The 25,371-nt window shown below is 41.6% G+C and overlaps 1 protein-coding gene across 1 annotated transcript in view; it reads left to right on the top strand.

The window, feature by feature from the left end:
- Positions 1–25,371, top strand: part of LOC137433520 (glutamate receptor ionotropic, NMDA 2B-like) — a 260,022-nt gene that overhangs the window by 100,461 nt on the left and 134,190 nt on the right. The window contains exons 6-7 of the mRNA XM_068125849.2: positions 6,475–6,628; positions 19,738–19,863. Coding sequence (XP_067981950.2) covers positions 6,475–6,628; positions 19,738–19,863 — 280 coding nt within the window. The remainder of the gene's footprint in view (positions 1–6,474; positions 6,629–19,737; positions 19,864–25,371) is intronic.

Below are 25,371 nucleotides of genomic sequence, written 5' to 3'. Positions count from 1 at the left end.
TGTTGATTGGACTGAGTAACCTACAGGTGCAAAAGACTTCTGCAATGACCAATATGTTCCCGTTTTTTGGGGGGGCATCAAAAAGTTGCTTTGTTTTGGGATCATGGGATCACGTTTTTTTATTTTTTTGTTTTTTTTATGCATACAAGATCGAGTCTCGTGTAAGAGCTAACATTAAGCACGCAAAAAACCCCCCCAAAAAACGACCATATAAGACCATGGGATCATATGTTTTTTTTTCGTATACAAGATCGAGGCTCATGTAAGAGCTAACATCAATCACACAAAAAAAAAACGACCATATAAGACGAAATAAAGGGAGCGGGAGACAAGATGGGGAGAGAGGGGGAAGCACACAAGTACAACATTTGAGAGCAGGGACATCAGGAGATCTGTGGGAGGGAGAGGGCTTGGGGGGAGGAGGCATGGGAAAGGACACTGCTAGAATGGAGTGGCAGATAGTGGAGTCATCAGCAAAGAGACAGAGAGGATTTTCCAGAGAGTCGGAGAGATCATTGCTGAAGCCCAGAAAAAGCACAGGGCCCAGAACACTGCCTTGGGGAACTCCAGCCTGAACAGGAAGGGGAGATGAGAGAAATCCATTCAGGGCCACACGTTGACTACGACCAGAGAGGAAAGAAGTCGAAAAGGAAAGAAAGAAGTCGGGATTTCCCAAAAAAAAAAAGTGTATCTGGGGTGAATTAACAGGGGTAGAAAAGATCACCGTTTTGGATGGGGGAAGATAAGAGATGGTGGTGAACAGCTGTTTTAAAGACCTGGAGGGATGAGTGGGATTGAAGAGAGTGAGGGAGTTTGTTCCAGAGGCGGGAGAAAGGAGGAATGAAGGAGTGAAGGTGAGCAGAGAGTCTTGATTTTGGCAGTTTTGGCAGAAATTTTGGTTAAGTAAATGAAGTATTTAAGAAAGAAAGTACCCTTCATGGTATGTGCAGTCAAATAGTATATAGGCCTTGACAAATGTGTTGCATTTAAACGCTCATTATTGTTATTGCAAATTATTGATTAAGCAATTAACGTGGAAATACTTGTCCAAGAGTAAAGGTCTAAAATGTTGGCTTGCACACTGCTCCTCCACCTCGAGGATTTTGTTGTTAAGTTCTGTGGACATAATTCCCTGGGAAGTAGTGACGTTCTCTCGGTTGCGTTCTTTGTTGCCTGTGATGCTCAATAATTCATTATTGCTGACAGACATTAAAAAAACATTGACCAAAATTACACCATTCGTCTCTCCTATAGTAATGATGTTGTCAAAGTTGCAGTTGGACATGACACATAAAATACAGGCAGACATGACATAAAACAATGACATAATAGGCCAATGGGCTTGTCTAACAACACCAAAAAGGTCTCTTCCCTGCGAGTTTTAAGTGACAGCCATGCAACCTCTGTTGATTGCCAATGTCTGGGCCAACATGAAATGCAACCACCTCATCCACTACCCAGGCAACTAGCACATGTGTTACCGAGGAGGTATGATGACTAAATGCAGGGGCACATAGCCTGAAATATGAAACAAGGCCCAGTCAATCACAACACAAATATTTTCTGATACTATCACAACAAATGTAGTGCGATGAGTTCAATTCAAGGCAGACAGCTAGTCCAAATGGCAACCACAATTCAAGCCGTTACTATGTTTAAGATCAAAATTGAAACACCAGCACGTTAAGGAGTTACAGACAAAGCTGCATCTGATAAGCTTGTGAGCGCAAAGGTGAAGCAAGAAATTTGAAACTCAGTGAAATAATTTTTTTATTTATTTATCTGTGCACCAAAAATGGACGGAAGTTATGTTTTCACCCCTGTCTGTATGTTTGTTTGTCTGTGAGAAAGATATCTCAAAAGGTTGTGGACGGATTTGGACAAAACTTGATGGACAGGTTGGGTGTGTGACAACAACAACAACAACAACAACAGGCATTTTAAGGCCATTTTCCCTGCTAGAGCGGGGGTTAGCCTTGCGGCCCCCATGACAATCTTCTCCATTTTGCCCTATTTTCTGCATCTCCCCTTGTTAACCCCCTTGCCCGCATTTCTTCTTCCACCATCTTTAGCCAAGTCTTTCTCGGTCTTCCCCGTCCTCCACTTCCTTCTACATTCATTTCCATCACTCTTCTCAACCTGTCACTTTCATCCTTCCTCAACACATGACCAAACCATCTGAACCTGTTTCTCTTCACAGCATCAATCACAGGCTCAATTCCCATCATCTTTCGCAATTCATCATTTGTCTTCCTCTCTCTCAACGATACTCCGCACATCCACCGAACCATTCGCGTTTCCACCCTTTCCAGCCTTCGTTGCTGCTCTACATTCATTACCCATGTCTCGCTCCCATAAATCATAACACTTCTCACACATGCAGCATACACCTTTCCCTTCAGCTTCAACAACACTCCCCTCCTCGTCAGCACGCCACACAGTTCCCGAAACTTCTTCCATGCACATCTCACTCCAGCAACCGTTGCCGAGTCTGATCCACCTTCTCCATTCAGCATGTCTCCAAGGTAACAAAATGTTTTCACACCTTCCAGCTTCACGTCGTCTCCAAGATCCAACTCAACATTTCCTCCATCGGCAGCTCTCTCTGTGCACACCTTACATTTGAATGTAGCTGCCACACTGGTTAATGACCCTCTCAGACCACTACATTTTTGATGAACCCACTCAGCGCACATTGTACATTGAATGGAGTTCACTCCGACTCCCTTCCTGCACACAGCACACGGCCACTTCCAAATTCTTTCCACCTCACAACATGCTTTACCACTTGCCATCAGCTTCGTTTTTCCGATATTCACGTTCAGACCTTTTGTCTCCATACATTCCTTCCACTTGTTCATCTTCTCCTTCAGTCCATCCATACTCTCTGCAATCAACACCAGATCATCTGCATACAACAACTCCCACGGTAAACCCTCCTTTACGTTCTGAGCCAGCACCTCCATCACAGCTACAAATAGTAGTGGACTTGGTACCGACCCCTGATGCACTCCCACCTTCACCTCAAACTCACCACTGTTCCCGTCCTTCGTCCTTACAGCTGTGCGTGCTCTTTTGTACATTGCCATCACTACTCTGATCAACCATTCCTCCACTCCTAACTTCCTCAATGCCCATGTTACTACTTCACGTGGAACCCTATCGAATGCTTTCTCCAGATCAACAAACCCAAGAAACAACTTCTTCCTCTTCTCCATGTACTTCTCCTGCAACTGCCTCACAATAAAGAGCGCGTCTGTCGGTCCTCTTCCTGGCATAAATCCAAACTGCATTTTGTCGATCTTCACTTTCTTCCTTATCCTCCTCTCCAACACCCTTTCCAATACCTTCATTCCATGCTCCAATAACTTTATCGCTCGGTACGAGCCACAGTCCAGAGGGTCACCTTTCCCCTTGTATAGATGGACGAGGGTACTCAGTTCCCAATCCCCTGGAATGCGGCCTTCTTTTACCACCAGATTACAGATCTCTGTCATTCTCTTCACACCCCAACTTCCTGCTGCCTTCAACATATCTCCCACAACTCCCGTCGGCCCTCCTGCTTTTCTACTCTTCATTGCTTTTATCGCTTCCTCAACTTCCTTCTCAGTTATCTTCTCTGCCGGTCCTAAAACTAGGTTACTCTCTATGTTGCCATCCCATTCATTCTCTGCATCCAACAACATTTCCATATTTATCTTCCATCTTCCTTTAATTCTATCTGGGTCAACAACGATTTTCCCACTTCATTCTTCAAGCAACTGTTGACAAGTGTGTGACACTGTGAAGTGTGAAGAATAAGAAGTGAAGACAAGTGTGTGAATAGTGAAGGGTGTGTGACAAGGAAGAATTGATAAGATTTTGGTGAAGATCCGGATCCGGATGCGAGAATTTTAAAGTGATTCCTCAACATTGAGAGATGGGGCCAACATGATATATAGCATGATATCTCAAAGTTGTGGATAAATTCGGATCGAATTTTGTGGACGAGTTGTGCAGGTGAGAAGAACAAGCCAATTTGATTTTGGGTCTGGTCTGGATGCAGATCTGGCCTATCAGTGGGATGCAAAACGTAAACTGTTCAGCTTGGTGGAGGTGTGCGCTCTACTGAGCACAGTTATAGTTGAGTTTGCTTTTACTTTTGGGAGGACCTTGTTATGTCCTGATCCATTCTTTGTTCTAGCCCCTCAACAAGCCTCGACCCTGCATGCAAATATAACCCAATTCAACCCTTGTTTGAGGCGTTCCCTGTAAATTGGTTATTTTGCAGAGATAAAGGGACTGGATCATCTTGTTGTTGAAGATTTAGGTGTGAAAAATCTTGAAATAAGAATATTATCCTGAATTAAGCTTATTGGAGGAACTGGTAAATGTATTTACATTCTCAGATTTTTTTTGCTGGATTAGACTTTTAAATCAAATGATGTGACATTCACAACACTGGATAAGGGAAAGTTGATTGTAGCCAAAGTTATTGTATGCACTGCTCTGTTGTATATGCCTTTCATCTCAAGAGGAGTGTGGGAAGCACTGTGGTGGAAAGGGCAGCAGTTGTCCTGAAGCCATTCAATATGACAGCAACAAGTGTGGATTGCCCCAAATTTGAAGATAATTTGTGACCCAATTGTGTTTTTATGGACAATACAAAAGAAAACGTTTAGTCCTCCTGAGACAAGTTCAGTTAGCAGATACGTACATATTGAATCTAAATACTTAACACTGTTGCCTTCCGTCAGAATCAAACACACAATCTCTGGGTTACCATGGGTTACCAGGCTGGTGCCCATCCTGGAAAGACAATCGATAGTGTCATAATATGAGTTCTCTTCAAACTAGATGGTATTCATAGAATACAGTACTTACCCTGCGCAGTCAACTTGGTCTGAGCCAACTCTTCTGTTTTTGAACGTTTCTTCTTCTTTTTTGATCCAATATGGCTGCCAGACCACATGAGTAATGGCATCATAAATGTATATTCTCTAATATAATTGTTGCATAGATCATGCTCAATAAATTTCAAATTGATCAGACGAAGCGTTGTCCCTCTCGAATTATGACGTTATAATTATGGCACCAATGACGTCATCGTTAACAACACCTATTCCCCATATGGAGTTATTTACAATGAGGCATGTTTCAATTTTTCCATGCAGCGGTTTTGGAGATATAGAGGTGCAACATTTTTCGGTTTTTCCAAGATGGCGCCTGTAACACATCACCTATGACGTCATGATTATCATTAAAATATTCTATAGGAGGAGGCGCTCCCATGGTAAAAATTTCGTTGCTGAGACCAACAGTTGCTGAGAATTTTTTAAAATAATGATCAGATGGATAAGTGTTGTATTTGTCAAATTATGACGTCATAACGAAGGCACTGGTGACATCATCAATAACATATCTTATTCCCCATGGGGAGTAGTTGACAATGAGCCAGGTCTCAATTGTTTCCATTAAGCGGTTTGGGAGATATAGAAGAATAACGTTTTTCCAAGATGGCGTCCGTACCACGTGACCCATGACGTCATAATTATGAATTAAATATTCTACAGGAGGACGCCCTCCTATGGTAAAATTTCGTGTCAATCAGACTAACGGTTGCCGAGAAAATGAATTTTAAAAATGTAGACACAGCACACGGACGCCATCTTGGGAAAAACTTTGCACCTCTATAATCTCCAAAACCACTCCATGGAAAAAAATTGAAGCAAGGCTCATTGTAAAGTACTCCCCATGGGGAATAAGATATGTTAATGATGATGTCATTGGTATCTTCATTATGACATCATAATTCGACAGGTACAACGATTCATCCAATCAGTATGAATTTTTTTTTCTCTGCAATTCTTGATCCGATGGACACGACATTTTCACCATAGGAGCGCCTCCTGTATAATTTTTAATGATAATTATGACGTCATATGCCACGTGGTACAGGCATTATCTTGGAAAAACCGAAAAACATTGTACCTCTATACATCCGAAACCGCTCCAAGGAACAAATTGAAACGTGGCTCATTGTCAAAAAAACTCTGCGTGGGGAATAAGTGTTAACGAACACGTCATTGGTGCTTAATTATGACGTCATAATTCGACAGAGACAACGCTTAGTCTGATCATTTCAAAAAAAATTGAGCGTGACCTACGCAACAATTATATTAGAGAATATACATCTATGTCATTGCTCACGTGGTCTGGCAGCCATGTTGGATCAAAGAAAACCCCTTCAAACACAGAAGAGTTGGCTCGCACCAAGTTGACTGCGGGGTAAGTATTCCGTGAATACCCTCTGGTGTTGTTACTTTGTTTGTTTTCATTTTAACAAATCAGAAGATTGAAGATAAACTCAAATTCAAATCTGCTGCTAATTACGTAAATTATCTTATGAACTGACTTGAAGAAATAATTGACTCGAGGAAAATGAAATACCTAACCTTGCCCTCTTAAGGTTATTGTAGTTTTCCCTGTGTGCAGGTTATCAGCAACAATTCTGCCATGGCTGTGGGCTCTCTGACAATCAATGAGGAGAGATCCAACGCCGTGGACTTCTCGGTGCCTTTTGTGGAAACGGGCATCAGTGTCATGGTGGCGCGCAGCAATGGAACCGTTTCTCCATCGGCATTTCTAGGTGTGCGTTGTGTCATACACTGCTCAACCCGAATCTCGTTATTCATCTTATGTTCCAGTTATGCTTTGCTGTGGCTGCCCACCTTGTAAAACTTCAATAACCCTTAAAAACCAATAATGTTTACTTTAAAGTAAACGTGTAAAACTTTCAGCCTTCCCGTGCCTCCTCCCCCAAGCCCTCTCCCTCCCACAGATCTCCCGATGTCCCTGCTCTCAAATGTTGTACTTGTGTGCTTCCCTCTCTCTCCCCATCTTGTCTCCCGCTCCCTTTATATTGTTTTATGTGTCAGTTTGTCTTTTTGTGATGAATGTTAGCTCTTACACGAGCCTCGATCTTGTATTAAAAAAAAAAGCTAAAAAAAAAAAACCAAAAAAAAAACCAAAAACCAAAAAAAAAACTAAAAACTAAAAAAAAAAAACTAAAAAAAAATTAAAAAAATTGAGACTGGAACAGTTGCCGGCAAATCATCAAGTAGCATGAGCATGGTGAATTTGTTCAGATTCAAACCCAGGCCAGACAACTTAAGGGCGAATGTGCATAACTCCAGGCCATCTTACCTCCCTGAAAACAATTTTAGGCAATCGACAATCAAAATTGGCCCTTTGAACTAAAGACATTACTTGTGAGATAATGATACAAAATCTGAAGATAATACTCCGAGTCGAGCCAATAATTGTCATCTGAAGAGCCTAAATGGTGCTGTGTACATATTAATAATTATACCTTTTACCATACATAATTAGCTGTTGTGATTAATTCGAACTTGTTGCTTCACATTAAAATCGACTCCACTGGCCCAGTGCCACATCGGTAACCATCATGTTTTTATGTTTTTATTTCATTTGGAATGATCGTTTTTTTCAAGAACTTTACATATCTGGATGAAGTGAAGTGATAGTTCCCCAAGCTGATGCCATACACACATGACCTCCATGGGGTATATTACAGTTATCACGTGTCATACATCTTAAATTATTGCGACATCAACACTGTCCCCGTACAGTCAGCAACACCATGGTGTTCCACAAACTTTCTGTAACGAGCGATATGTTAATTTTGCCAAAGTTAATTCCTGAAATAGATATTTATATATTTTTGAGCCATTTCTATAAAAGGAGACAAACATTACCTACTTTTCATGATTCTTAAGCATATACATTCATACTGATCACATTTTTGGATTGTAAAAGAATATCGTTATTTTTAAAACAAGTTTATTTTTTATTCCTTACCATTTTGCAGTTCTGCTCTCTTCTATCCCTTCTAGGCTTAGCCTCGATCTTGAATACAAAAAAAAAAAATCCCTCTAATGGATTGAAGTTAGGGATCCATCTACTATCATTATTGCACAACTAAACAAGGTGCTGCCGGCACTCCAGGCAAATTCCAAATCCCGCCTTAAACTGACAGAGGGCTCTGCATCAGTGGTATATAGTTGCCCATCGCTCCCCCTGCCAATAAATGATGTTACTTCCAGGAAGAAGAAGAAAAGAACCACCTTTAGAGGCCATTTTCCCCCGCAGACCAGGGTTGGCCTTTTTTGAGCACCATGGTCCCCTTTTTTGGAGCAATGTTTTACAGCCGGATGCTCTTCCTGCCACCAACCCTGTTGGTCGCCTCTTGCCACACACAGGGAATTACCAGTGAACTGGTACTCAATTTGCCGACCTTGGAAGGACGACAGGCTGAGTCAACCCTCCTGACATTAATGCAGCAATTGACCAGGATTCAAGCCCCGGATCCAGGAATCCCAAGCTAGCACCCTAACCACTAAGCCAACACCAGGTACATGCTACCTTCAGGGCAAACTTCTAATTGACTCCCAGCCTAAAATGCAAATGATACGAGGTCGTGCAATCATGCAACCTACCAAGCTTTCCGCCCCCCTCGGCACATCACAACCATTGGCAAACTGGCATTATAGTTCTTAACCAGGGCTAGTCACGTGGGAGGTTGATGGGTCCATGTGTGAACCACTAATGAGTTCTGCACTGACTTACCTCTCGCACTTGCCTGACAGGAATGTACATACAATTTGCAATCTTAACCCTCCTCAAGTCTCTATTGGTAACTGTTATGGATTCGTCACTTCCGCTGTTGTGGTTTTCCTCCACTTGAAAGATTTCTGATTCTATGTACTATTCTTGTCTTCCAAAGGTTTATTGTTTATGAACAGTTATTAAAAGTTAAAAAGGTTACCTTAAAATGATACAGGAACCCGAACCGGAAGACAGGGAGATGAAGAACAGGAGGCGGTGAGAAAAGTCGGAGAAGAAGCTGGTTGCTTTGCGTTCTGGATCGAACGTTGTCGAGCAAGAGACACGAGTGAACTTTGGGTTTCCTGGAAAGGGATTCCGCGATAGAGTTGGTATCGCTGTGACTGATCAAACCTGCGTGTCAGGTTGGCGTTGGATTCGGAGGAACCATCGTCGTGTGATTACGTCTCAAGTATGAGCCGTCCGCCATTTTGACTCGTGCGCTTCGCGCGTCGAGCAGACTTTCCTTGCTTCGTCAACCGTTTCCACCGCGTTCAGACGTATCTGTGGTGTGTGTGTGCACCGAGGCTTCTGACGATTACTTTGCGGCTCGCCGACCATGAACAGTGAAAGTTCGTACCTGGAGGGGGCCTTTGGATTTCCCAGTCGCCGTGAGTGCGCCTTTGTGCCACTTTAACCACGTGACCCTTTTCTCTGCTTTGGGCCGCGTGCGCCTTGGTGCCGTTTTGGGCGGCGTGTCTGTGCCTGCCCTCAGAACGAGATTCTGGTTTCGAGTCGACATCGTTCCGTTGATCACTGGAGGGGACCAACTCTGAGCTCGAAGACGGGAATATAGAGACATTGGGGAAGGTTCTTTCCACTCACTTGGAACACTGTGAGTTACCTTATGCATGCTAGCTGATGGAATAGAGAGTGCACTCTTAATTGTCATTTGTGGTAATGTTATTCCTGTGTGATTTATAATATATTATTGGTTTGTTCATAACCATTGGTGTGGTTTCCTTATTGATTTCGACACGGAATAATATATTTTTCTGCCGTGGCCCCTCCCGGGGTTCGGAGGTATACCGAGACCAGGAGCTCGGGGAGGAACACGTAACAGTAACACCGCCTTCTTCAGTGCACATAAAAACAGGACAAATTAACCTAATGTGTCCCTAGTTACATGGGGGAAATCGAACCTACTTGAGCACATGGACGATGTTAACTTATCACATTCTAGCTATGGTCTCCTTCCCTCCCCCTCTTCCAGGTAACAATGTGATTGTTTTTAACATTATTTTCGATGTATTAAGTGGCTGGTTGGATTCCTCTATCCGTGCATCCCTCTGTCTGTCACACTCTTTTCACTGAAACATCAGTACGGCATAACCTCTGGGACATCATTACGGCATATCATCTAGCGCCAGGCTAGGCCTCTATGAACATGCACTTCTTCCCGGTCTCCAGCACTCAAACTATCATGTTGCTTCGCTGACGGCAGTTGAACAACATGACCTATATATATGTACACGAGTATATACACAGTTGGGCCCCGCTATTCGCAGTTCCACTACCTGCGGGTTCCGCGTATTCGTGGTTGATAAAATGCGACCTGTTTCTCTATCCGCGTAAAAGTGTCTCGCAAATTCACAGGTTTTTTTCCTATTCGCGGCCGTGTCCCATGAATTCACGGTTTTTCGGGGGCGCAAAAAATGTTTTTTCACAAGCCGCGAGCATGACACATTTATAAATCCCATCTTTCACCAGCCATGCATAAAGCAGCTGGACATACACAAAAAACATCTTCTACGAGCCGCGAGCATGACCTGTACCTGCGTTTGCTGCCGTGTGTTTCGCGCTTTCATGGCTTTCGCGCTACATCCCGTCATTCACATTGCGAATAGCTTCAGGTGATATCAACCCGCTGATCACAGGTAAACAATGTTTTGTGCTATATCCCGTCATTCACATCGTGAACAGCTTCACGTGATATCAATCCACTATTTTCTTAATGAATTGGCTAATAGCATACCTAAACCTTTGGCTAATAGCAAGTGCTTCATCTGAAGCTGTTACTTTTTGAAAATTAATTAAAAAAGTCATTAATCGAAAAAATTAAATAAATAATTGATTCATCAAAATAATTAATTAATTAATTAATTAATAATTCAAATATATCCTTTATAGCCACAAAACTTGGTCACTGTCATGTCAAAATATCAGCTTCCTTGCTCAAAAGGTGCCTGAGATATTGCCAAGATGAGAAAGCAAAAAATTTTTTGATTGATATGGAAAATAAATAAATAATAATCATAAAATAATTAAAGAATTAATCAATTGGCTAATAGCATACCTAAACCACCAGTGTTTCATTCAAAGCTGTAACTTTTTGAAAATTAAATAAGTCAGTAATCGGAAAAAATTAAATAATTAATTCATTAATCAATAAATAAATTAATAGATGAATTGTTTAATCAATAAATCAAAAATATCCTTTATAGCCACATCACTTGGTCACTGCCATGTCCAAATATTAGCTTCCTGGCTCAAAAGGTGCCTGTGATATTGCCCAGATTAGAAAGAAAATAAATAAATGATTACTAATGAAAAGAAAGAAATAATAATCACAAAATAATCAAATAATTAATCAATTGGCTAATATAATACCTAAACCACCACCGTTTGATCCGAATCTGTAACTTTTGAAAAAATAATTAATTAAGTCATTAATCGAATAATTAAATAATTAATCGATTTATTGATTAATCAATACATCAAAAATAGCCTTTACAGCTAAATCACATGGTCATTGTCATGTCCAAATATCAGCTTTCTAACTCAAAAGGTTCCTGAGATATTGGCCAGATGAGAAAGGAAATAAATAAGTACTTAATTAATCGATAATAATTAAATAACTAATCAATTAATTGATTAATCAAAAAAAAAATAATAACGTTTTTGCCAAAGCACTTGCTTACTATTGTGCCGAAATTTCAGCTTCCTAGCTCAAAGGATGGCTGAGATATCGCCCGGACAAACAAACAAACAAACAAACAACCAGAGTGAAAACTGAGTACGTACTCCCTTTCAGCGTGTGTTATTGCCGGGCCCTATTCGGTGCCCAGCAATGACGCCATGCAGTGCCTGTAGATGGCATAGGAAAGGATCAGTGGACATTGATTTTTATTTTGCGGTAAATCAGCATAATTACTGATATTTTGGGGGAAAATGTGGTTTCTTTTGTTTTTAGAAAACCCTATAAGTTTTCTCTTCATTGTAAAATGACCACAGTGACAGCTAAAGAGATTTTGAGCCAAGAGACATCATGAGCCTTGTGAAGATCTGCCTCATTGACCGAGGCAGCTGTCTATTGTCTATACACCACCCAAACAAATATGTACCATTCCCTCAAGCAGGGATTCTACCACAGAAGTTACGCAGGTCCTTGCTATTATTTCCGCATATTTTGTAGGATTGGGAGTTGGCTAGGTGACCGTGACGTGTTTCTGTGAAGTTGGTGACAGCATAATAGGGGAGAGGAAAGCGTTAAATATTCTGCTGTTTCGATGTGGGAATGCCTATTTGCTTTTATTAGTGGAAGGAGGATGAGGAGGGGAGGACAGAGTTGGGGTTAAGAACAGATATGGGACAGAGTTGGGAGGGGGAGGTTGAGGCTTTCATGGGGAATGGTGCGGGGGGAGGGGGTGATGGGGTGAGGACTTTTAGTGGGGTGTGGGGGGTTGAGAATAATGGTGGAGTGGGGAGAGGGTTTGAAGGCTTGAAGTGGGGAGGAGATTGATGCCTTAGGGTGGGATGGTGAAGACTTGGGGCTGGTAGGGGAGAGCAAAGATGCGACAGAGGTGGGAGGGGGAGGTTAAGGCTTTAGGGGGAGAAGGGTGGGTGAGGACTTTCGTTGGGATGAGGGGGGTGAGCTTTGGTGAGGTGGATGGAGTATGAGGGTTTGGAGTGGGTATGAGATTGACACGTTAGGGTTTGGAGGTGTGAGGGTGAGGATTTTGGATTTGTGAGGGGGAGGAAGTTGGGACTTGAAATGACATTTTACATTGTGCGGATGTTCCTCATGTCCCTGCTAGTTCTTAATATTCTTTTTTGATGAATAATTGCGTGTATCTTACCACCAAATGTCCGTCCGTCTGTCTGTCCATCCGTTCGAAGATACCGCAAAAATGGCTGAACCGATCGCAACGATATTTTGGGTGGGTAATCCTGGGACCCCCTGGAGTAAAATAGGCTATATTGTTTTTCCAATTTCAGCTTTGGTCTCCAGCATTTTTCAGGTTTGGACTCCCGTATAACGTTATTTTCCTGGGTACCGCACAAACGGCTTCACCGATCGCAACCTGACAAATGAAAACACACAGTTAAAAATAATGACCTCGGACAAAGACCTTTTATAAGGACATGGGTTGAATCCCCGCTTGAGAGAATGCCAACCCCCTCCCCGCCATCACGGTCGTCTCTCCAACTCACCATCCCACGAGATATGCGGAAAGGACGACCCAAAACCAATTATCTTTTTGATTCGTATATAAACATCATTAAAAGTAAATAATGACCTCGGCCAAAGTTCAAACGACGTGGGTTTATTCTCTACATGAGATAATTCCAGATAGCTATTTGGGTGGTGTATAAGCTAACAGATCGCTGTTCCATCGATCTTGCCAGGGCCGTAACACCTATTGGCTCAAAATCCTTTTAACTGTTGACTTTGTAGTTTTTACAATGAAGGAAACATTAACAATGTTGTTAAAAGTTTATTTTGTGATTAAATTGTGATTGGAGTTATGCTGTTTGGAATGAAAAAAGAGATATCGAGTTCAAGTGAATGATGATATGCCGTGATGGTTTCGACTTTCTAAACATGAAATTCGCGGATCGTCATATGCAGATTTGCCACGGACCCACGATCGATGTTTATATACGTGAACGTACCCGTTTGTTTGCGAACGGGTATGTTTTTCATGGAAGGCCTTCACGAACCTGCTGTCCATGTCTGACGTGCAACTGAAGGTGCTACAGGAATGTGGAATTTATTGGTTTCATGCTTTAGCATTCGCCGTTTCTACATTGCCTGTTTGCTTCTGGCCTCCCACCCGTGCATAGCACGGGTACCTCACTAGTTATTAAAATGAATGCTAGGTTTTTATCAGTTGACAAAATGTTTTTAGAACAGAAAAAATTGAAAATATTGATTGTCAATATTACTGTGCTGTAACATATATATATATATATATATATATATATATATATATATATATATATATATATATATATATATATATATATATATATATAGAGATATATATATATAGAGATATATATATATAGAGATATATATATATAGAGATATATATATATAGATATATATATAGAGATATATATATAGAGATATATATATATATATATATATATATATATATATATATACACACTGAAATGCGAAAGAAACTTACCACCTTTGAAACCTTTAAATATCAACAATAACACTGCGTGTAGTAAATGTGTGAACTTATTTGTGGACAATAGTTTCCTCACTGTCAGACAAAACGGTCATGGATGGTCACTTGAACCTTCAATGGTCACTTCATAGCACAGCTGTTGAACAGCCGTTTTGACTGTCAGTGATTAGCCAAGGGGTACGGGATGATTTTAATGAGCTGCACATGATGTCTTGATATTGGCTTTAAAAAGGCCAGTGCAAAATGGGCATTTCAATCAACATGCCACAATTGTCAAGGGATCAACGGCAGCGTGCCCTGGGCATGCTGCAAGGCGGACTGAGCTACCGTGAGGTGGCATGTCGCCTTGGCTGTTCACACCAGACGATATCGGCCCTGGTGGACAGAGACACCCTCCACAACTCTGCAGATGACAGACCTCGATCGGGGAGGCCAAGAGTCACCACTGCAAGGCAGGACAGGCAGATGGTCCGAAGTCACCTGCGGGATCGATTCCGTCCAGCATCTCGCACTGCGGCAGAAACTCCGGGTCGTGCAAACCCACGGATCTCCAATGATACTGCAGGAAGACGACTGCATGACTATGGTCTGACTGCCAGAAGACCATCGGTCTGACCGGAATCGATCCCGCAGGTGACTTCGGACCATCTGCCTCTCCTGCCTTGCAGTGGTGACTCTTGGCCTCCCTGATCGAGGTCTGTCATCTGCAGAGTTGTGGAGGGTGTCTCTGTCCACCAGGGCCGATATCGTCTGGTGTGAACAGCCAAGGCGACGTGCCACCTCACGGTAGCTCAGTCCGCCTTGCAGCATGCCCAGGGCACGCTGCCGTTGATCCCTTGACAATCGTGGCATGTTGATTGAAATGCCCATTTTGCACTGGCCTTTTTAAAGCCAATATCAAGACATCATGTGCAGCTCATTAAAATCATCCCGTACCCCTTGGCTAATCACTGACAGTCAAAACGGCTGTTAAACAGCTGTGCTATGAAGTGACCATTGAAGGTTCAAGTGACCATCTGTGACCGTTTTGTCTGACAGTGAGGAAACTATTGTCCACAAATAAGTTCACACATTTACTACACGCAGTGTTATTGTTGATATTTAAAGGTTTCAAAGGTGGTAAGTTTCTTTTGCGTTTCAGTATATATATAATATTGTTGCGGATCTCGGGTTCGTCAACGTACTAAGGGGGGGGGGGGGGGTTAAGCCCTGCTCCCCCTCGAACTCCGAGTCCACGAGGCCGCCAACCACACTAAACGCGTGGTGGACGGATTGCGAAGCAATTCCAGCCGCCGAGCCCGCAGCTACGTGCGGAAAGGTTAACGGTCACGACCTGAGTACCTTCGCCACACGCAGCTGTGAGAACGGGGACTGAACCCCACACGAATCACGCTGATACTGGACGCCCGAGCGGTTGTGCGTCACGTAACTCGTGCCGTTAACAATATCGAACCCGATCGAGCGGTTTTAATTCGGGGCGATGCTAGGCCAATGTTGAAAGGATGATGACGGCCAGGTTGGAAACCAAACCACGGGATTTATTCACAATGTACAGTATTCACAGAAAAGGGACAAAGCGGAGAATCTTAGCAGCCTTACCTAGGTTCCCAGACAAGGGCCCTCAGATTCGTTCGGGGAAGGGAAGGAAGAGGGTAATGTGCACAAAGCGCGGCCGCTTCGTGCAGTTTGCCTGGACGGGCTCGTTGGACGGAAACCCCCAAGGATCGCTCCACCCCAGGACACCACGGCCGGAGATGTTCGCGGCAGGGGCGTTGATCAAGGACGTGCATGTAGCAGGAACCCGACAAGAAGAGCAGCGTATCTCAGGATCAGCGAGGCAGAGAGAGCGAGGCAGAGAGTCTATATGCAGGAGCCTGGCGTGAGTCAGAGGGCGTATATGTAGAGAGAGATCGGAGCGCCTGCAAGAGAGAGCGAGTGGGGGGTCCGGGCCGGGTTTTATAGCCCCCCCCCCCGACACCCCACTCGAACGTTCCACGGGCCTCCATTGGCCGCCTGGTGTCACGTGTCCTGACAGCCCCTTACTGGTCACCCTTGGCCACTCCCTTCAGCTCCCATTGGCTGCTCGCTGCTCACCAGCCAAGTCATCCAGCTCCTCCCTCGGGCCTGCAAGGCCTGGCCTAGGCCCATGATGAGGCACTTTGGGCTGCAATGAGGCCTACCATTACCCTGCCTGCCTCAACGCATACTAACACTGGGAAGGAGACTATACTTCACATTTAATAAGAAATAACTAACTATGCGAGGCTACATGTTGTGGTGTAACTAATTATGGGGGGGGGGGCGGGGGGGGTTGCCTTTATTTACAAAACTGCAACACAACCCCCCTCTCCGACCAGACTCGTCCCGAGTCGACCTCAGGTGGAGCGACCGGTAGAGTCTGGTATTCAATTTTTACTTTTATCATTCGTGTGATACATAGATGTAATCCCCCTAACATTTAACTGTAACCCATGTGTGCGACATCATTTACACTAGATATGTCCCTCCTAATGCGTTGAGCAGCTAACTAACAGACTCACACCCACAACTGTTCGCGTATTTCCGGAATTTTTGAACTAAACACATAACCGGTGGGCAACATTCCTATATTTACATGCACAAAACTTGACCTTTATTTACAACACTACAACCCAGGACCTGGACCTGAGGGAAGAAATGGAAGAAGGAAATGGAGGCACTTGCTGCTTCGTCATCTTGCGGCTTCTTTCCTTGTGGTGTGCGGGCTAACAAAAACCGGCTGGCCCTGACCGGCATACAGGCCATCTAAATCTTCACAAATTGCACACATGGATCACTTTCTTTATGCACAGGGAGTAGTTCAGTGACAAGACAACACAACACAAGACAACACAAGACAGACAATGCACAGATATATATATATATATATATATATATATATATATATATATATATATATATATATATATATATATATATATATATAATATATATATATATATATATATATATATATATACATATATCCATATTCATATGTATATATATTCGTTATATTGTTCAACTACCATCAGCGAAACGACAGGTTCAATGCTAGTCTTGTCCTAATTTAATTCCTAAAGCTAAAGATAAATATCCTTGGAGTATTACTCGTGGTACATTTTTATTTTCATCAATGACACTGAGCTGGTGTCAGGCTGTGGTTAGTAAGGGCATTTTATGAGATATTTCACAAATCTGTTAACTAAATTGTTACCAAAAAAATTCTTCACCAATATGTTTGTAAAGGTGTGTAATAACATGTGTTAAAATGTTGAAGGTCAACTCCCGTGGGAAACCCAGAAAAAAAGCTGTTGAATTCGGGAACCGAAAAATTATTTTCGAGAATTTTTATTTTTTTTAATCGGCCCTTAAGTAACTTATGAGGGGTCAAATAAGGGTTTTTCATGATTCTGAGTTGATTGTTGATCACCCGGGGGAAAGCTGCTGTTGTCTGTGGATCTGGCAAAGGTGGTGCCGGAGAGGTGACTTCGATCCAACCCATTGAGTGAAAGGGAGTGTTTCCGTGAATAGAGACAATGTTTAAATCTATATTGTCTCCAACAAACTGAGTGACTGCATTGTTTGTTTCCCCAACCTCCATAAAGACCACCTGATCATTACTTGACAATTCACTTTCACTGGCTGGCACTTTGGCTGTCATCACTGATTGATCCTCAAGCGCAGCATCAACCGCAACCTCATCATTGATCTGTTCATCGGTTTCCTCCACAATGGTGTCAAGAGTGCCAGAAGTATCTGGAACATCATCTCCACTCCTACTATTAAGGAAGCAGTATTTGTAGTTTTGTGTCTCCGTGTAAGACTCAGTGTATCCCAGCCGGTGGAACTTGTTGAGCATCCATTTTGACCCAAATCTATGATCAAGTTGTATGGCAAGCCCCATTTGGTGTGGCAATACTCTAGACCGAGGTCGACAGGCCTTAATAAAATTCTACCCCCAAACGGCAACTCTTTCGTCTGTCTTGACAATCGGTCTCAAGAACATCTGAAGGCTTGCAGGAACAAGTGTCAGCTGACTATCGATGTCAGTCATACTGTGTGTGGTGGGGTATGACTTTGGACCTAAATCAATCAAGGCAATATCATTGGATATGAACTTGAGTGCCGTCTTTATGATCTGAGTCTTCTCATCTCCATGGTCAAGATTAGCATGATGCGCTCGCAGAATATTGTCGGTGCCATCTTTGAGACAGAGTACATCTGCCCTTCTTTCCTGTGTTGTGAAATACAAGGTGTCTTCGTATTTCTCTAGAAGTTTTATCTTTAGCCAATGCTTTGAATAAGAAAGGCTCTTCTCTGGTGACTGATCAAACTCCTGCAGCTTTTCATGGACTTGGTCCATGTTCATTACCCCATGCTCTAATTCTGAGTCTAACCATTCGCAGAATTCAATAAAAACTGCCTCTCGCTCCTCATCAATACTCCTCTGTCCTCTCTTCCTTTTTCCTTCCTCATCAGTCTTGGACAAACTGTCACCTCTCGCAAACATAAGTTTGCATCGCAAATGGTACAGTGTTTCTTCTGCTACCAAGTCGTTGATCCCTTCCAGGCGTCCAGTGACTTCAGTGCCCCAGTCATCCCCGCGACTCCGTGCTGTCTTCAGCAAGCTTGCCTTCAGTGTATCTGCAGTCAAATTATCTGGCACTCTGTATTTCTTTCTAGCTTGTGCTGGATTATTTTTGTAGAGCTGGGCTGGTTGGTTGCAAAGAATGCATACATCCTTATACAGGAGGTCAACTGACTGTGATCTTCTAGAACTGCAGCCAGTTGATGAACTGAACTCACAAGTAGTGCGTCTTCTCTTCAACTTTGATGACTCTTTCTCTGCCTTTGATGCTTGAGCTGACTTCTTGGTGGTTGCAACAAAGTTGTTGTACAGATCATTTTTACACTTCTGGTGGTACCTCAGTTTTCCTTCCTTTTGAGCCTCCTTCATACGTTCCACAACAGTAACATTTTCGACAGTTTCTGCTTGTTTCAATAAAGTTGAGTATCCCTTTGGAGTTGCCTGTATGAGCCTTTCAGCTGGTGTATCCGAGCGTGCACAGATGAAGCAATTGAGCACAGGTGGAGTAACGTCTTCATCCATATTGCTAGACTCCATGTCCTGCAAAGTAGAAAATGAGATATATTTAGAAATTATTTTTCCACAAAGGAGTGTCTGTGGTGAAATATAAATGTTAACAATCAACTCAGAATCATGAAAAACCCTTATTTGACCCCTCATAAGTTACTTAAGGGCCGATTAAAAAAAATAAAAATTCTCGAAAATAATTTTTCGGTACCCGAATTCAACAGCTTTTTTTCTGGGTTTCCCACGGGAGTTGACCTTCAACATTTTAACACATGTTATTACACACCTTTACAAACATATTGGTGAAGAAATTTTTTGGTAACAATTTAGTTAACAGATTTTCATATGTTTCCCTTATTAGGTGTTGTCAAGTAGTCCAACGTAAACTGAAAATTCTGGATAGATCAGGCATTACGTCATAATGCTTTTCTTATGAAACATTGTCTGATTTTAGGTTCCAGCAGTTATCTAATGTCTTACACCTCCTTTTCTTTGCTCTGTGCCGCTTTTTCCCATCCTTTGTCCCATCCGCAGAACCATTCAGTGCTGCCGTGTGGGTCATGATGTTCATCCTTTGCCTCGTACTATCAGCTGTTGCTGTGTTTTTCTTTGAATACCTCAGCCCTGTGGGGTACAATCGAAGCCTATCCAGCGGAAAAGGTGCCCACACCATGACTTTTATCATTCCTTTTACTTTGTTTGCTCAATATTTTTCTCCAACACATTGAAGCTCAGAGAATAATTGATGGCAGAAAGGCAAGAGGCCAACACCAACAATGGAGCAGAAGGGAAAGGGTAGACAAATAAATGGATAAGGAAAGAAACAAATGCTAGGGATTTACCCCCCAGGGCCCCCTCAGGGATGATAATTTGACCAAACTCAGACAGTTACAGGAGAATTTATTAAAGGTACAGGGGATACACATGTACATGGGAAAGCTGCCATTTAAGAGTAACAGCAGCTTCTCAACAAAACACATCAGGCCATGGTTTTTATACTGCACAGGAAATAATGAAAGGAAACTTCAAAGACGAGACAGAAAGCATAACAATTGGGGCTGCTTAGTAAAGGGAAAAGCTATCTTCTCGTCCACGCAGCTTTTGCTCATGGTCGGAGCCTGAAAACTACAACAGGCCATGTTATTACAGGCGAGGGGTCGTTTCTGCCAGCTCTGTTCAATTCCCAGAATGCTCAAGGGCTGCCCTGGTAACAGGACCAAATGTATGAAATCCCTGACATTGGCATTCAACTGAAATCCACGACACAGACACGTAACATAAGCAGTGGAAAATCGAAGGACATGGGAGGAGAGGGAATAAGCAAGGAACATAAGAGCTGACAGGAAAAGCCGTTAAACAGGGTAAATGTGGAAAAGAGTTCATGTCAACCGGAGAAGAGACTCAGTAGGAACATAAAAAATATGGAAAGAGGAATCGTTGATGTCATAAAGGAGATTGTGATCGCCGTTTTATTGGAGTTAGAGGGAAGAATATGACTGGATAGACTCGGAGAGGTAATTTGATACTAGTTGAGAGAAAAGAAGGAGGAAATAAAGTAGAGTTGAGCAGTTTATGGAGGCTCATCTAGGGGATAGAGAGCATTTAGCATATAAAGGGAAAATATCAAAGACCTGCGGGATCCCTGTCAATCCTTTATTTTCCTCTCGCTCGCTCGTCACTTCCGGCTGCCACTGGATCAGGAAACACGAGATGCAACACATTTACATGTTGCATACTACATACTAAAGGCAAAATGCTGTCGCTACAGTACTCCCCCTCCCAATGCATTATTTGAACTACAGGAAACAACAAAAGAATAGGTGTTGCTTGTCCATGCAAAACGCACCATAAAAGTCAAAGCCAAAACAATAAATGGTCGATAGGAAATTGTGACCATAAATATCAAACATATGTGCTGTTGTCACCCGGAGGCCCTGCAAGTCCGCACAAATTTGGTTGGCATAGTTGCTGGCATTGGGCAAGGTGTCATCAGATGCCTAGAAGAGTTCTCCTGGGAGACGAAACATTGCACTGTACACTAGCTCTGCAGTGGAGCAACCAAGGTAATCTTTCAGAGCAACTCACGTACCGAGCAAGACCATAGGTACAATGTCCGCCCAGTGTGTGGAGTTGTCATGTGCTTTCAGGGGAAGACTTGAGTTGGTGGTGGGGGTGCAACAAAATTCAAGATTGCTTAGCATATCAACCAAAAATCTTGCCCAAAATGAAGGTGCCATTGAATACCGAAATCTACCTGTAGAGGTGCAAGAATAACACTGGGCCTAACTGCCTGCATGCTGGCATGTCCTACAGCAGCTTGTTACCTCTGCCACCAAAGGTGGATGGAGGTTATGTTTTCACCCCTGTCTGTCTGATTGTCTGTCCGTTTGTCTGTCAGTTTGTGAACAAAATATCTCCAAAAGTTGTGGACGGATTCGGACGAAATTTGGCAGAGATGTAGCGTATGTGACAAGGACGAAATGGTTAGATTTTGGTGAAGATCCGGATTCCGATCAGGCTACTAAAATTTTTAAAGTGATTCTTCACCATTGGGAGTTAGGGCCAGAAACGATACATAGTTGTGGTCGGATTAGGACGAAACTTTGTGGGCCGGTTGGGTGTCTGACACGGACAAATAGATTCGATTTTGGTGAAGATCTGAATATGGATTCGGATATGTGAATTATTTAATTTTTAAAGTGATTTTCACCATTGGGAGATAGGGCTAAAACCAACATATAGCAGTATATCTCAAACAGTTATGGATGATTTGGACGAAACTTGTTGGACAGGTTGTGTGTGTGACAAGGAAGAATCGATTCAATTTTGGTGAAGATCCGGATCCGGACCCGGATCCAGCTCTTAGAATTTTAAAAGTGATTCTTCACTATTGAGTGATATGGCTAAAATTGATATGTAGCAGGATATCTCAAAAGGTTGTTGACTGATTGTGACGAAACTTGGTGGAGAGGTTGTGTGTGTGAAATGGACTATTCGTTTCGATTTTGGTGAAGATCTGAATATGGATTCAGCGACAAGAATTCTTTAATATTTAAGTGATTCTTCACCAGTGAGAGATCGGGTGAAAAGCGATATATAACATGATATTTAAAAAAAGTTATGGACGAGTTATGAATAAACTTGGTGGTTGAATTGGTTAGGTGACAAGACCAATCCAGATCCGGCCTATCATTGGGATACAACATGAAAACTGTTCACCAGGTGGAGGTGTGCTCTCCACTGAGTGCCGTTCTCGTTTCAATTATCTTCATTTTCTCTTGTTCCAGGTTACTTTTTGGGAGAGAATTAAAGTAGTGAAATATATTTGATGCTGTACCCTGAATGTAACCACATATGGCTTTTCAATGACTTCAGCAAATATAAGGTCTTCCCCCAAAGTAATCTATTAGTCTCAATTTCATATGCGGAAAGTTAAATGTGCCCTGACACGTCATCACCGATAGTCTTTCATCTTTTCAATCGGACTATTGACAGTTATTTGCTCCTCATCATTTGCTTCGAGATACTGAACAACTTTCATAAAAGGAGCCTCCCTCACGACATTCTTTTGTCTTCCTCTTTTTTTATTTGTGGGTATTTCATTATTATCATCTGAAATGTCTCTTTCTGTTCCAAACTTAACACCACAAGACAGCTCATAAACTGTATCCGGAGAATTCTCAATCCTAGCCATATCTGTCTTTCCCCAGTTGTCATTCCTTTCCTATTTTCATCGATCTTATCTTGAAATTCTACTGTTCTGACTTTATAAAACCATTTGTAACGCTTTTGCCTTCTCATGTCATTAATGGACTTGCCACAAAACAATGTCTTCGCTAAATGTAAATACTCTCTCACCTAAATGCAAAGCACCTCGATCATCACGTGTCTCATTTGACTTCCTTTTTCTCGCAACTTTTCTATCGTCTGTGTGTGAATGATGACATTCTCCTGAACTTTTTGTCCAATGCACACATATAAATCATCAACACAACGTTCATTTGCTGCCTTTAAAAGTCCTCGAAAACTTTTATCTGTCGATGTCACTGCATTTCTTTCCTCTTCATCTTTCCTCTTTCCTCCTCTTTCCTCTTTCTTTTCTCTTTCTTTTTCCCTTTTTCTTTTTTGTCCCCTCTATCTTTCCTCTTTCTAGAGAAAAGAGCTGTTTAATAAAACACCATATTTTGCATTTGCTCTCTTCACCTCATCTACTGACCTGCAAAAAAGTCATTATTTAATATTTTATGCATAGGCTATTCCAAGTGTCATAATTCCAAAGATGCTTCTGATATGCTATCTGAATTGCCTTTTAAACATATCATTAAGCATGTGAGTATGTTCTGAACAAAATTGTTGTTGTGTTATAAAGTTCTCCGAAATATGCTATTTTTTCCCAAAAATTGATGAAATATTGTATTAAGAAACTACATTTTTGGCCCCAAATATCAGTAATTATGCTTATTTACCGCAAAATAAAAATCATTGTACACCGCTACTTTTCTACTCCATCCCCAGGTGCTGCATAACGTCATCGCCGGGCATCGAAGGGGGCCCGGCGATGATGCGTGCTGAAAGGAAGTACTCACTTTTCACTCCGGTTTCTTGTTTGTTTTCTTTCTTGTTTTCTTGTTTGTTTTTCCAGGGGATATCTCAACCATCCTTTGAGCTAGGAAGCTGAAATTTTGGCACAATCGTGAGCATGTGCTTTGGCACAAATGGTATTTTTATTTTTTGATTAATCAATTTTTTTCTTTTTAAAATTAATTGATCAATTACTTAATTATTATTGATTAATTAAGTACTTATTTATTTCTTTTCTCATCTGGGCAATATCTCAGGCACTTTTTGAGCTAGGAAGCTGATATTTGGACATGACAACGACCAAGTGATTTGGCTATAAAGGGTATTTTTGATTTATTGAATAATCAATTAATCGATTAATTATTTAATGACTCAATTCATGACTTAATTAATATATATTTTATAAGTTATACATGCGGATGAATGGTGGTGGTTTAGGTATTCTATTAGCCAATTGATTAATAATTTAATTATTTTACGATTATTATTTATTTATTTTCATTATTAATCACTTATTTATTTTCTTTCTCATCTAGGCAATATCTTAGGCACCTTTTGAGCTAGGAAGCTGATATTTGCAATATCTCATCTAGGCAATATCTTAGGCACCTTTTGAGCTAGGAAGCTGATATTTGGACATGACTATGACCTAGTGATGTGGCTATAAAGGATATTTTTGATTTATTGGTTGATCATTTAATCGATTAATTATTTATTGATAAGTAAATTAATTAGTTAATTGTTTAATTTTTTCGAATAATGACTTATTTAATTAATTTTCAAAAAGTTACAGCTTCAGATGAAACAATGGTCGTTGAGATATGCTATTAGCCAATTGACTAAGAAATTATTTTACGATTATTATTTATTGATTTCAATTATGCATTTAATCAATCAATTATTGTACACCGCTCCCTCCCAATTCTGCCTATGTGCTGCATGGCGGTATTGCCGGGCGCCAAAGGCGCCCCTGCAATGCCGCGCTGGAGGATGTTGTTTATTTATTTGGCATGGTAGCGGTGTACTTTGAATGTATCTGTACTTCTTTTACATGTTGTATTTAAAAATAAAACATGGCAATATGAACATTTTTCATTGCAATATTTACTTAGAAGAAATATTCCAGAAATCCTTCGTATTATTTTTGGGGTTTTTTTTCAAGTCTTGCCTCCCAAAAAATCTTATTTTGCTTGCAGATACAGAGGAGAATTTTTAATATGTTGTTGAGGAGGCTTTTCCAAACATAAAAAAAGCAAAACATATTTCTGTTCAACTTTTGAGTTTAGGCATATTGGCTTTTAAATCGATTGGGTTCGTAGGAAAGAAATATAAACATTCAAATCTACTAGAACAGCACTCGGAAGAGCGCATACTTCCGCCAGGCTGAACAGTTTTCATTTTCTATCCACCAAAATCGAATCAATCACTTATTGTCACACACCCAACATGCCCACCAAGTTTTGTCCAAATCAGTCCATAAGGTTTTGAAATATCATCGTATATATCATTTTTGGACGTATATCTAATTGGTAAAGAATCACTTGAAAATTAAAAAAAAAAATCATTGTATTAAGATCCGGATCTTCA

This window comes from Myxine glutinosa, chromosome 10 (genome assembly GCF_964187855.1).
Source record: "Myxine glutinosa chromosome 10, kmMyxGlut1.1, whole genome shotgun sequence".
NCBI classification, from domain to species: Eukaryota; Metazoa; Chordata; class Myxini; order Myxiniformes; family Myxinidae; genus Myxine; species Myxine glutinosa.
The sequence above is the reverse complement of the archived record's forward strand: the minus strand, read 5'-3'. Positions and strand labels throughout refer to the sequence as shown.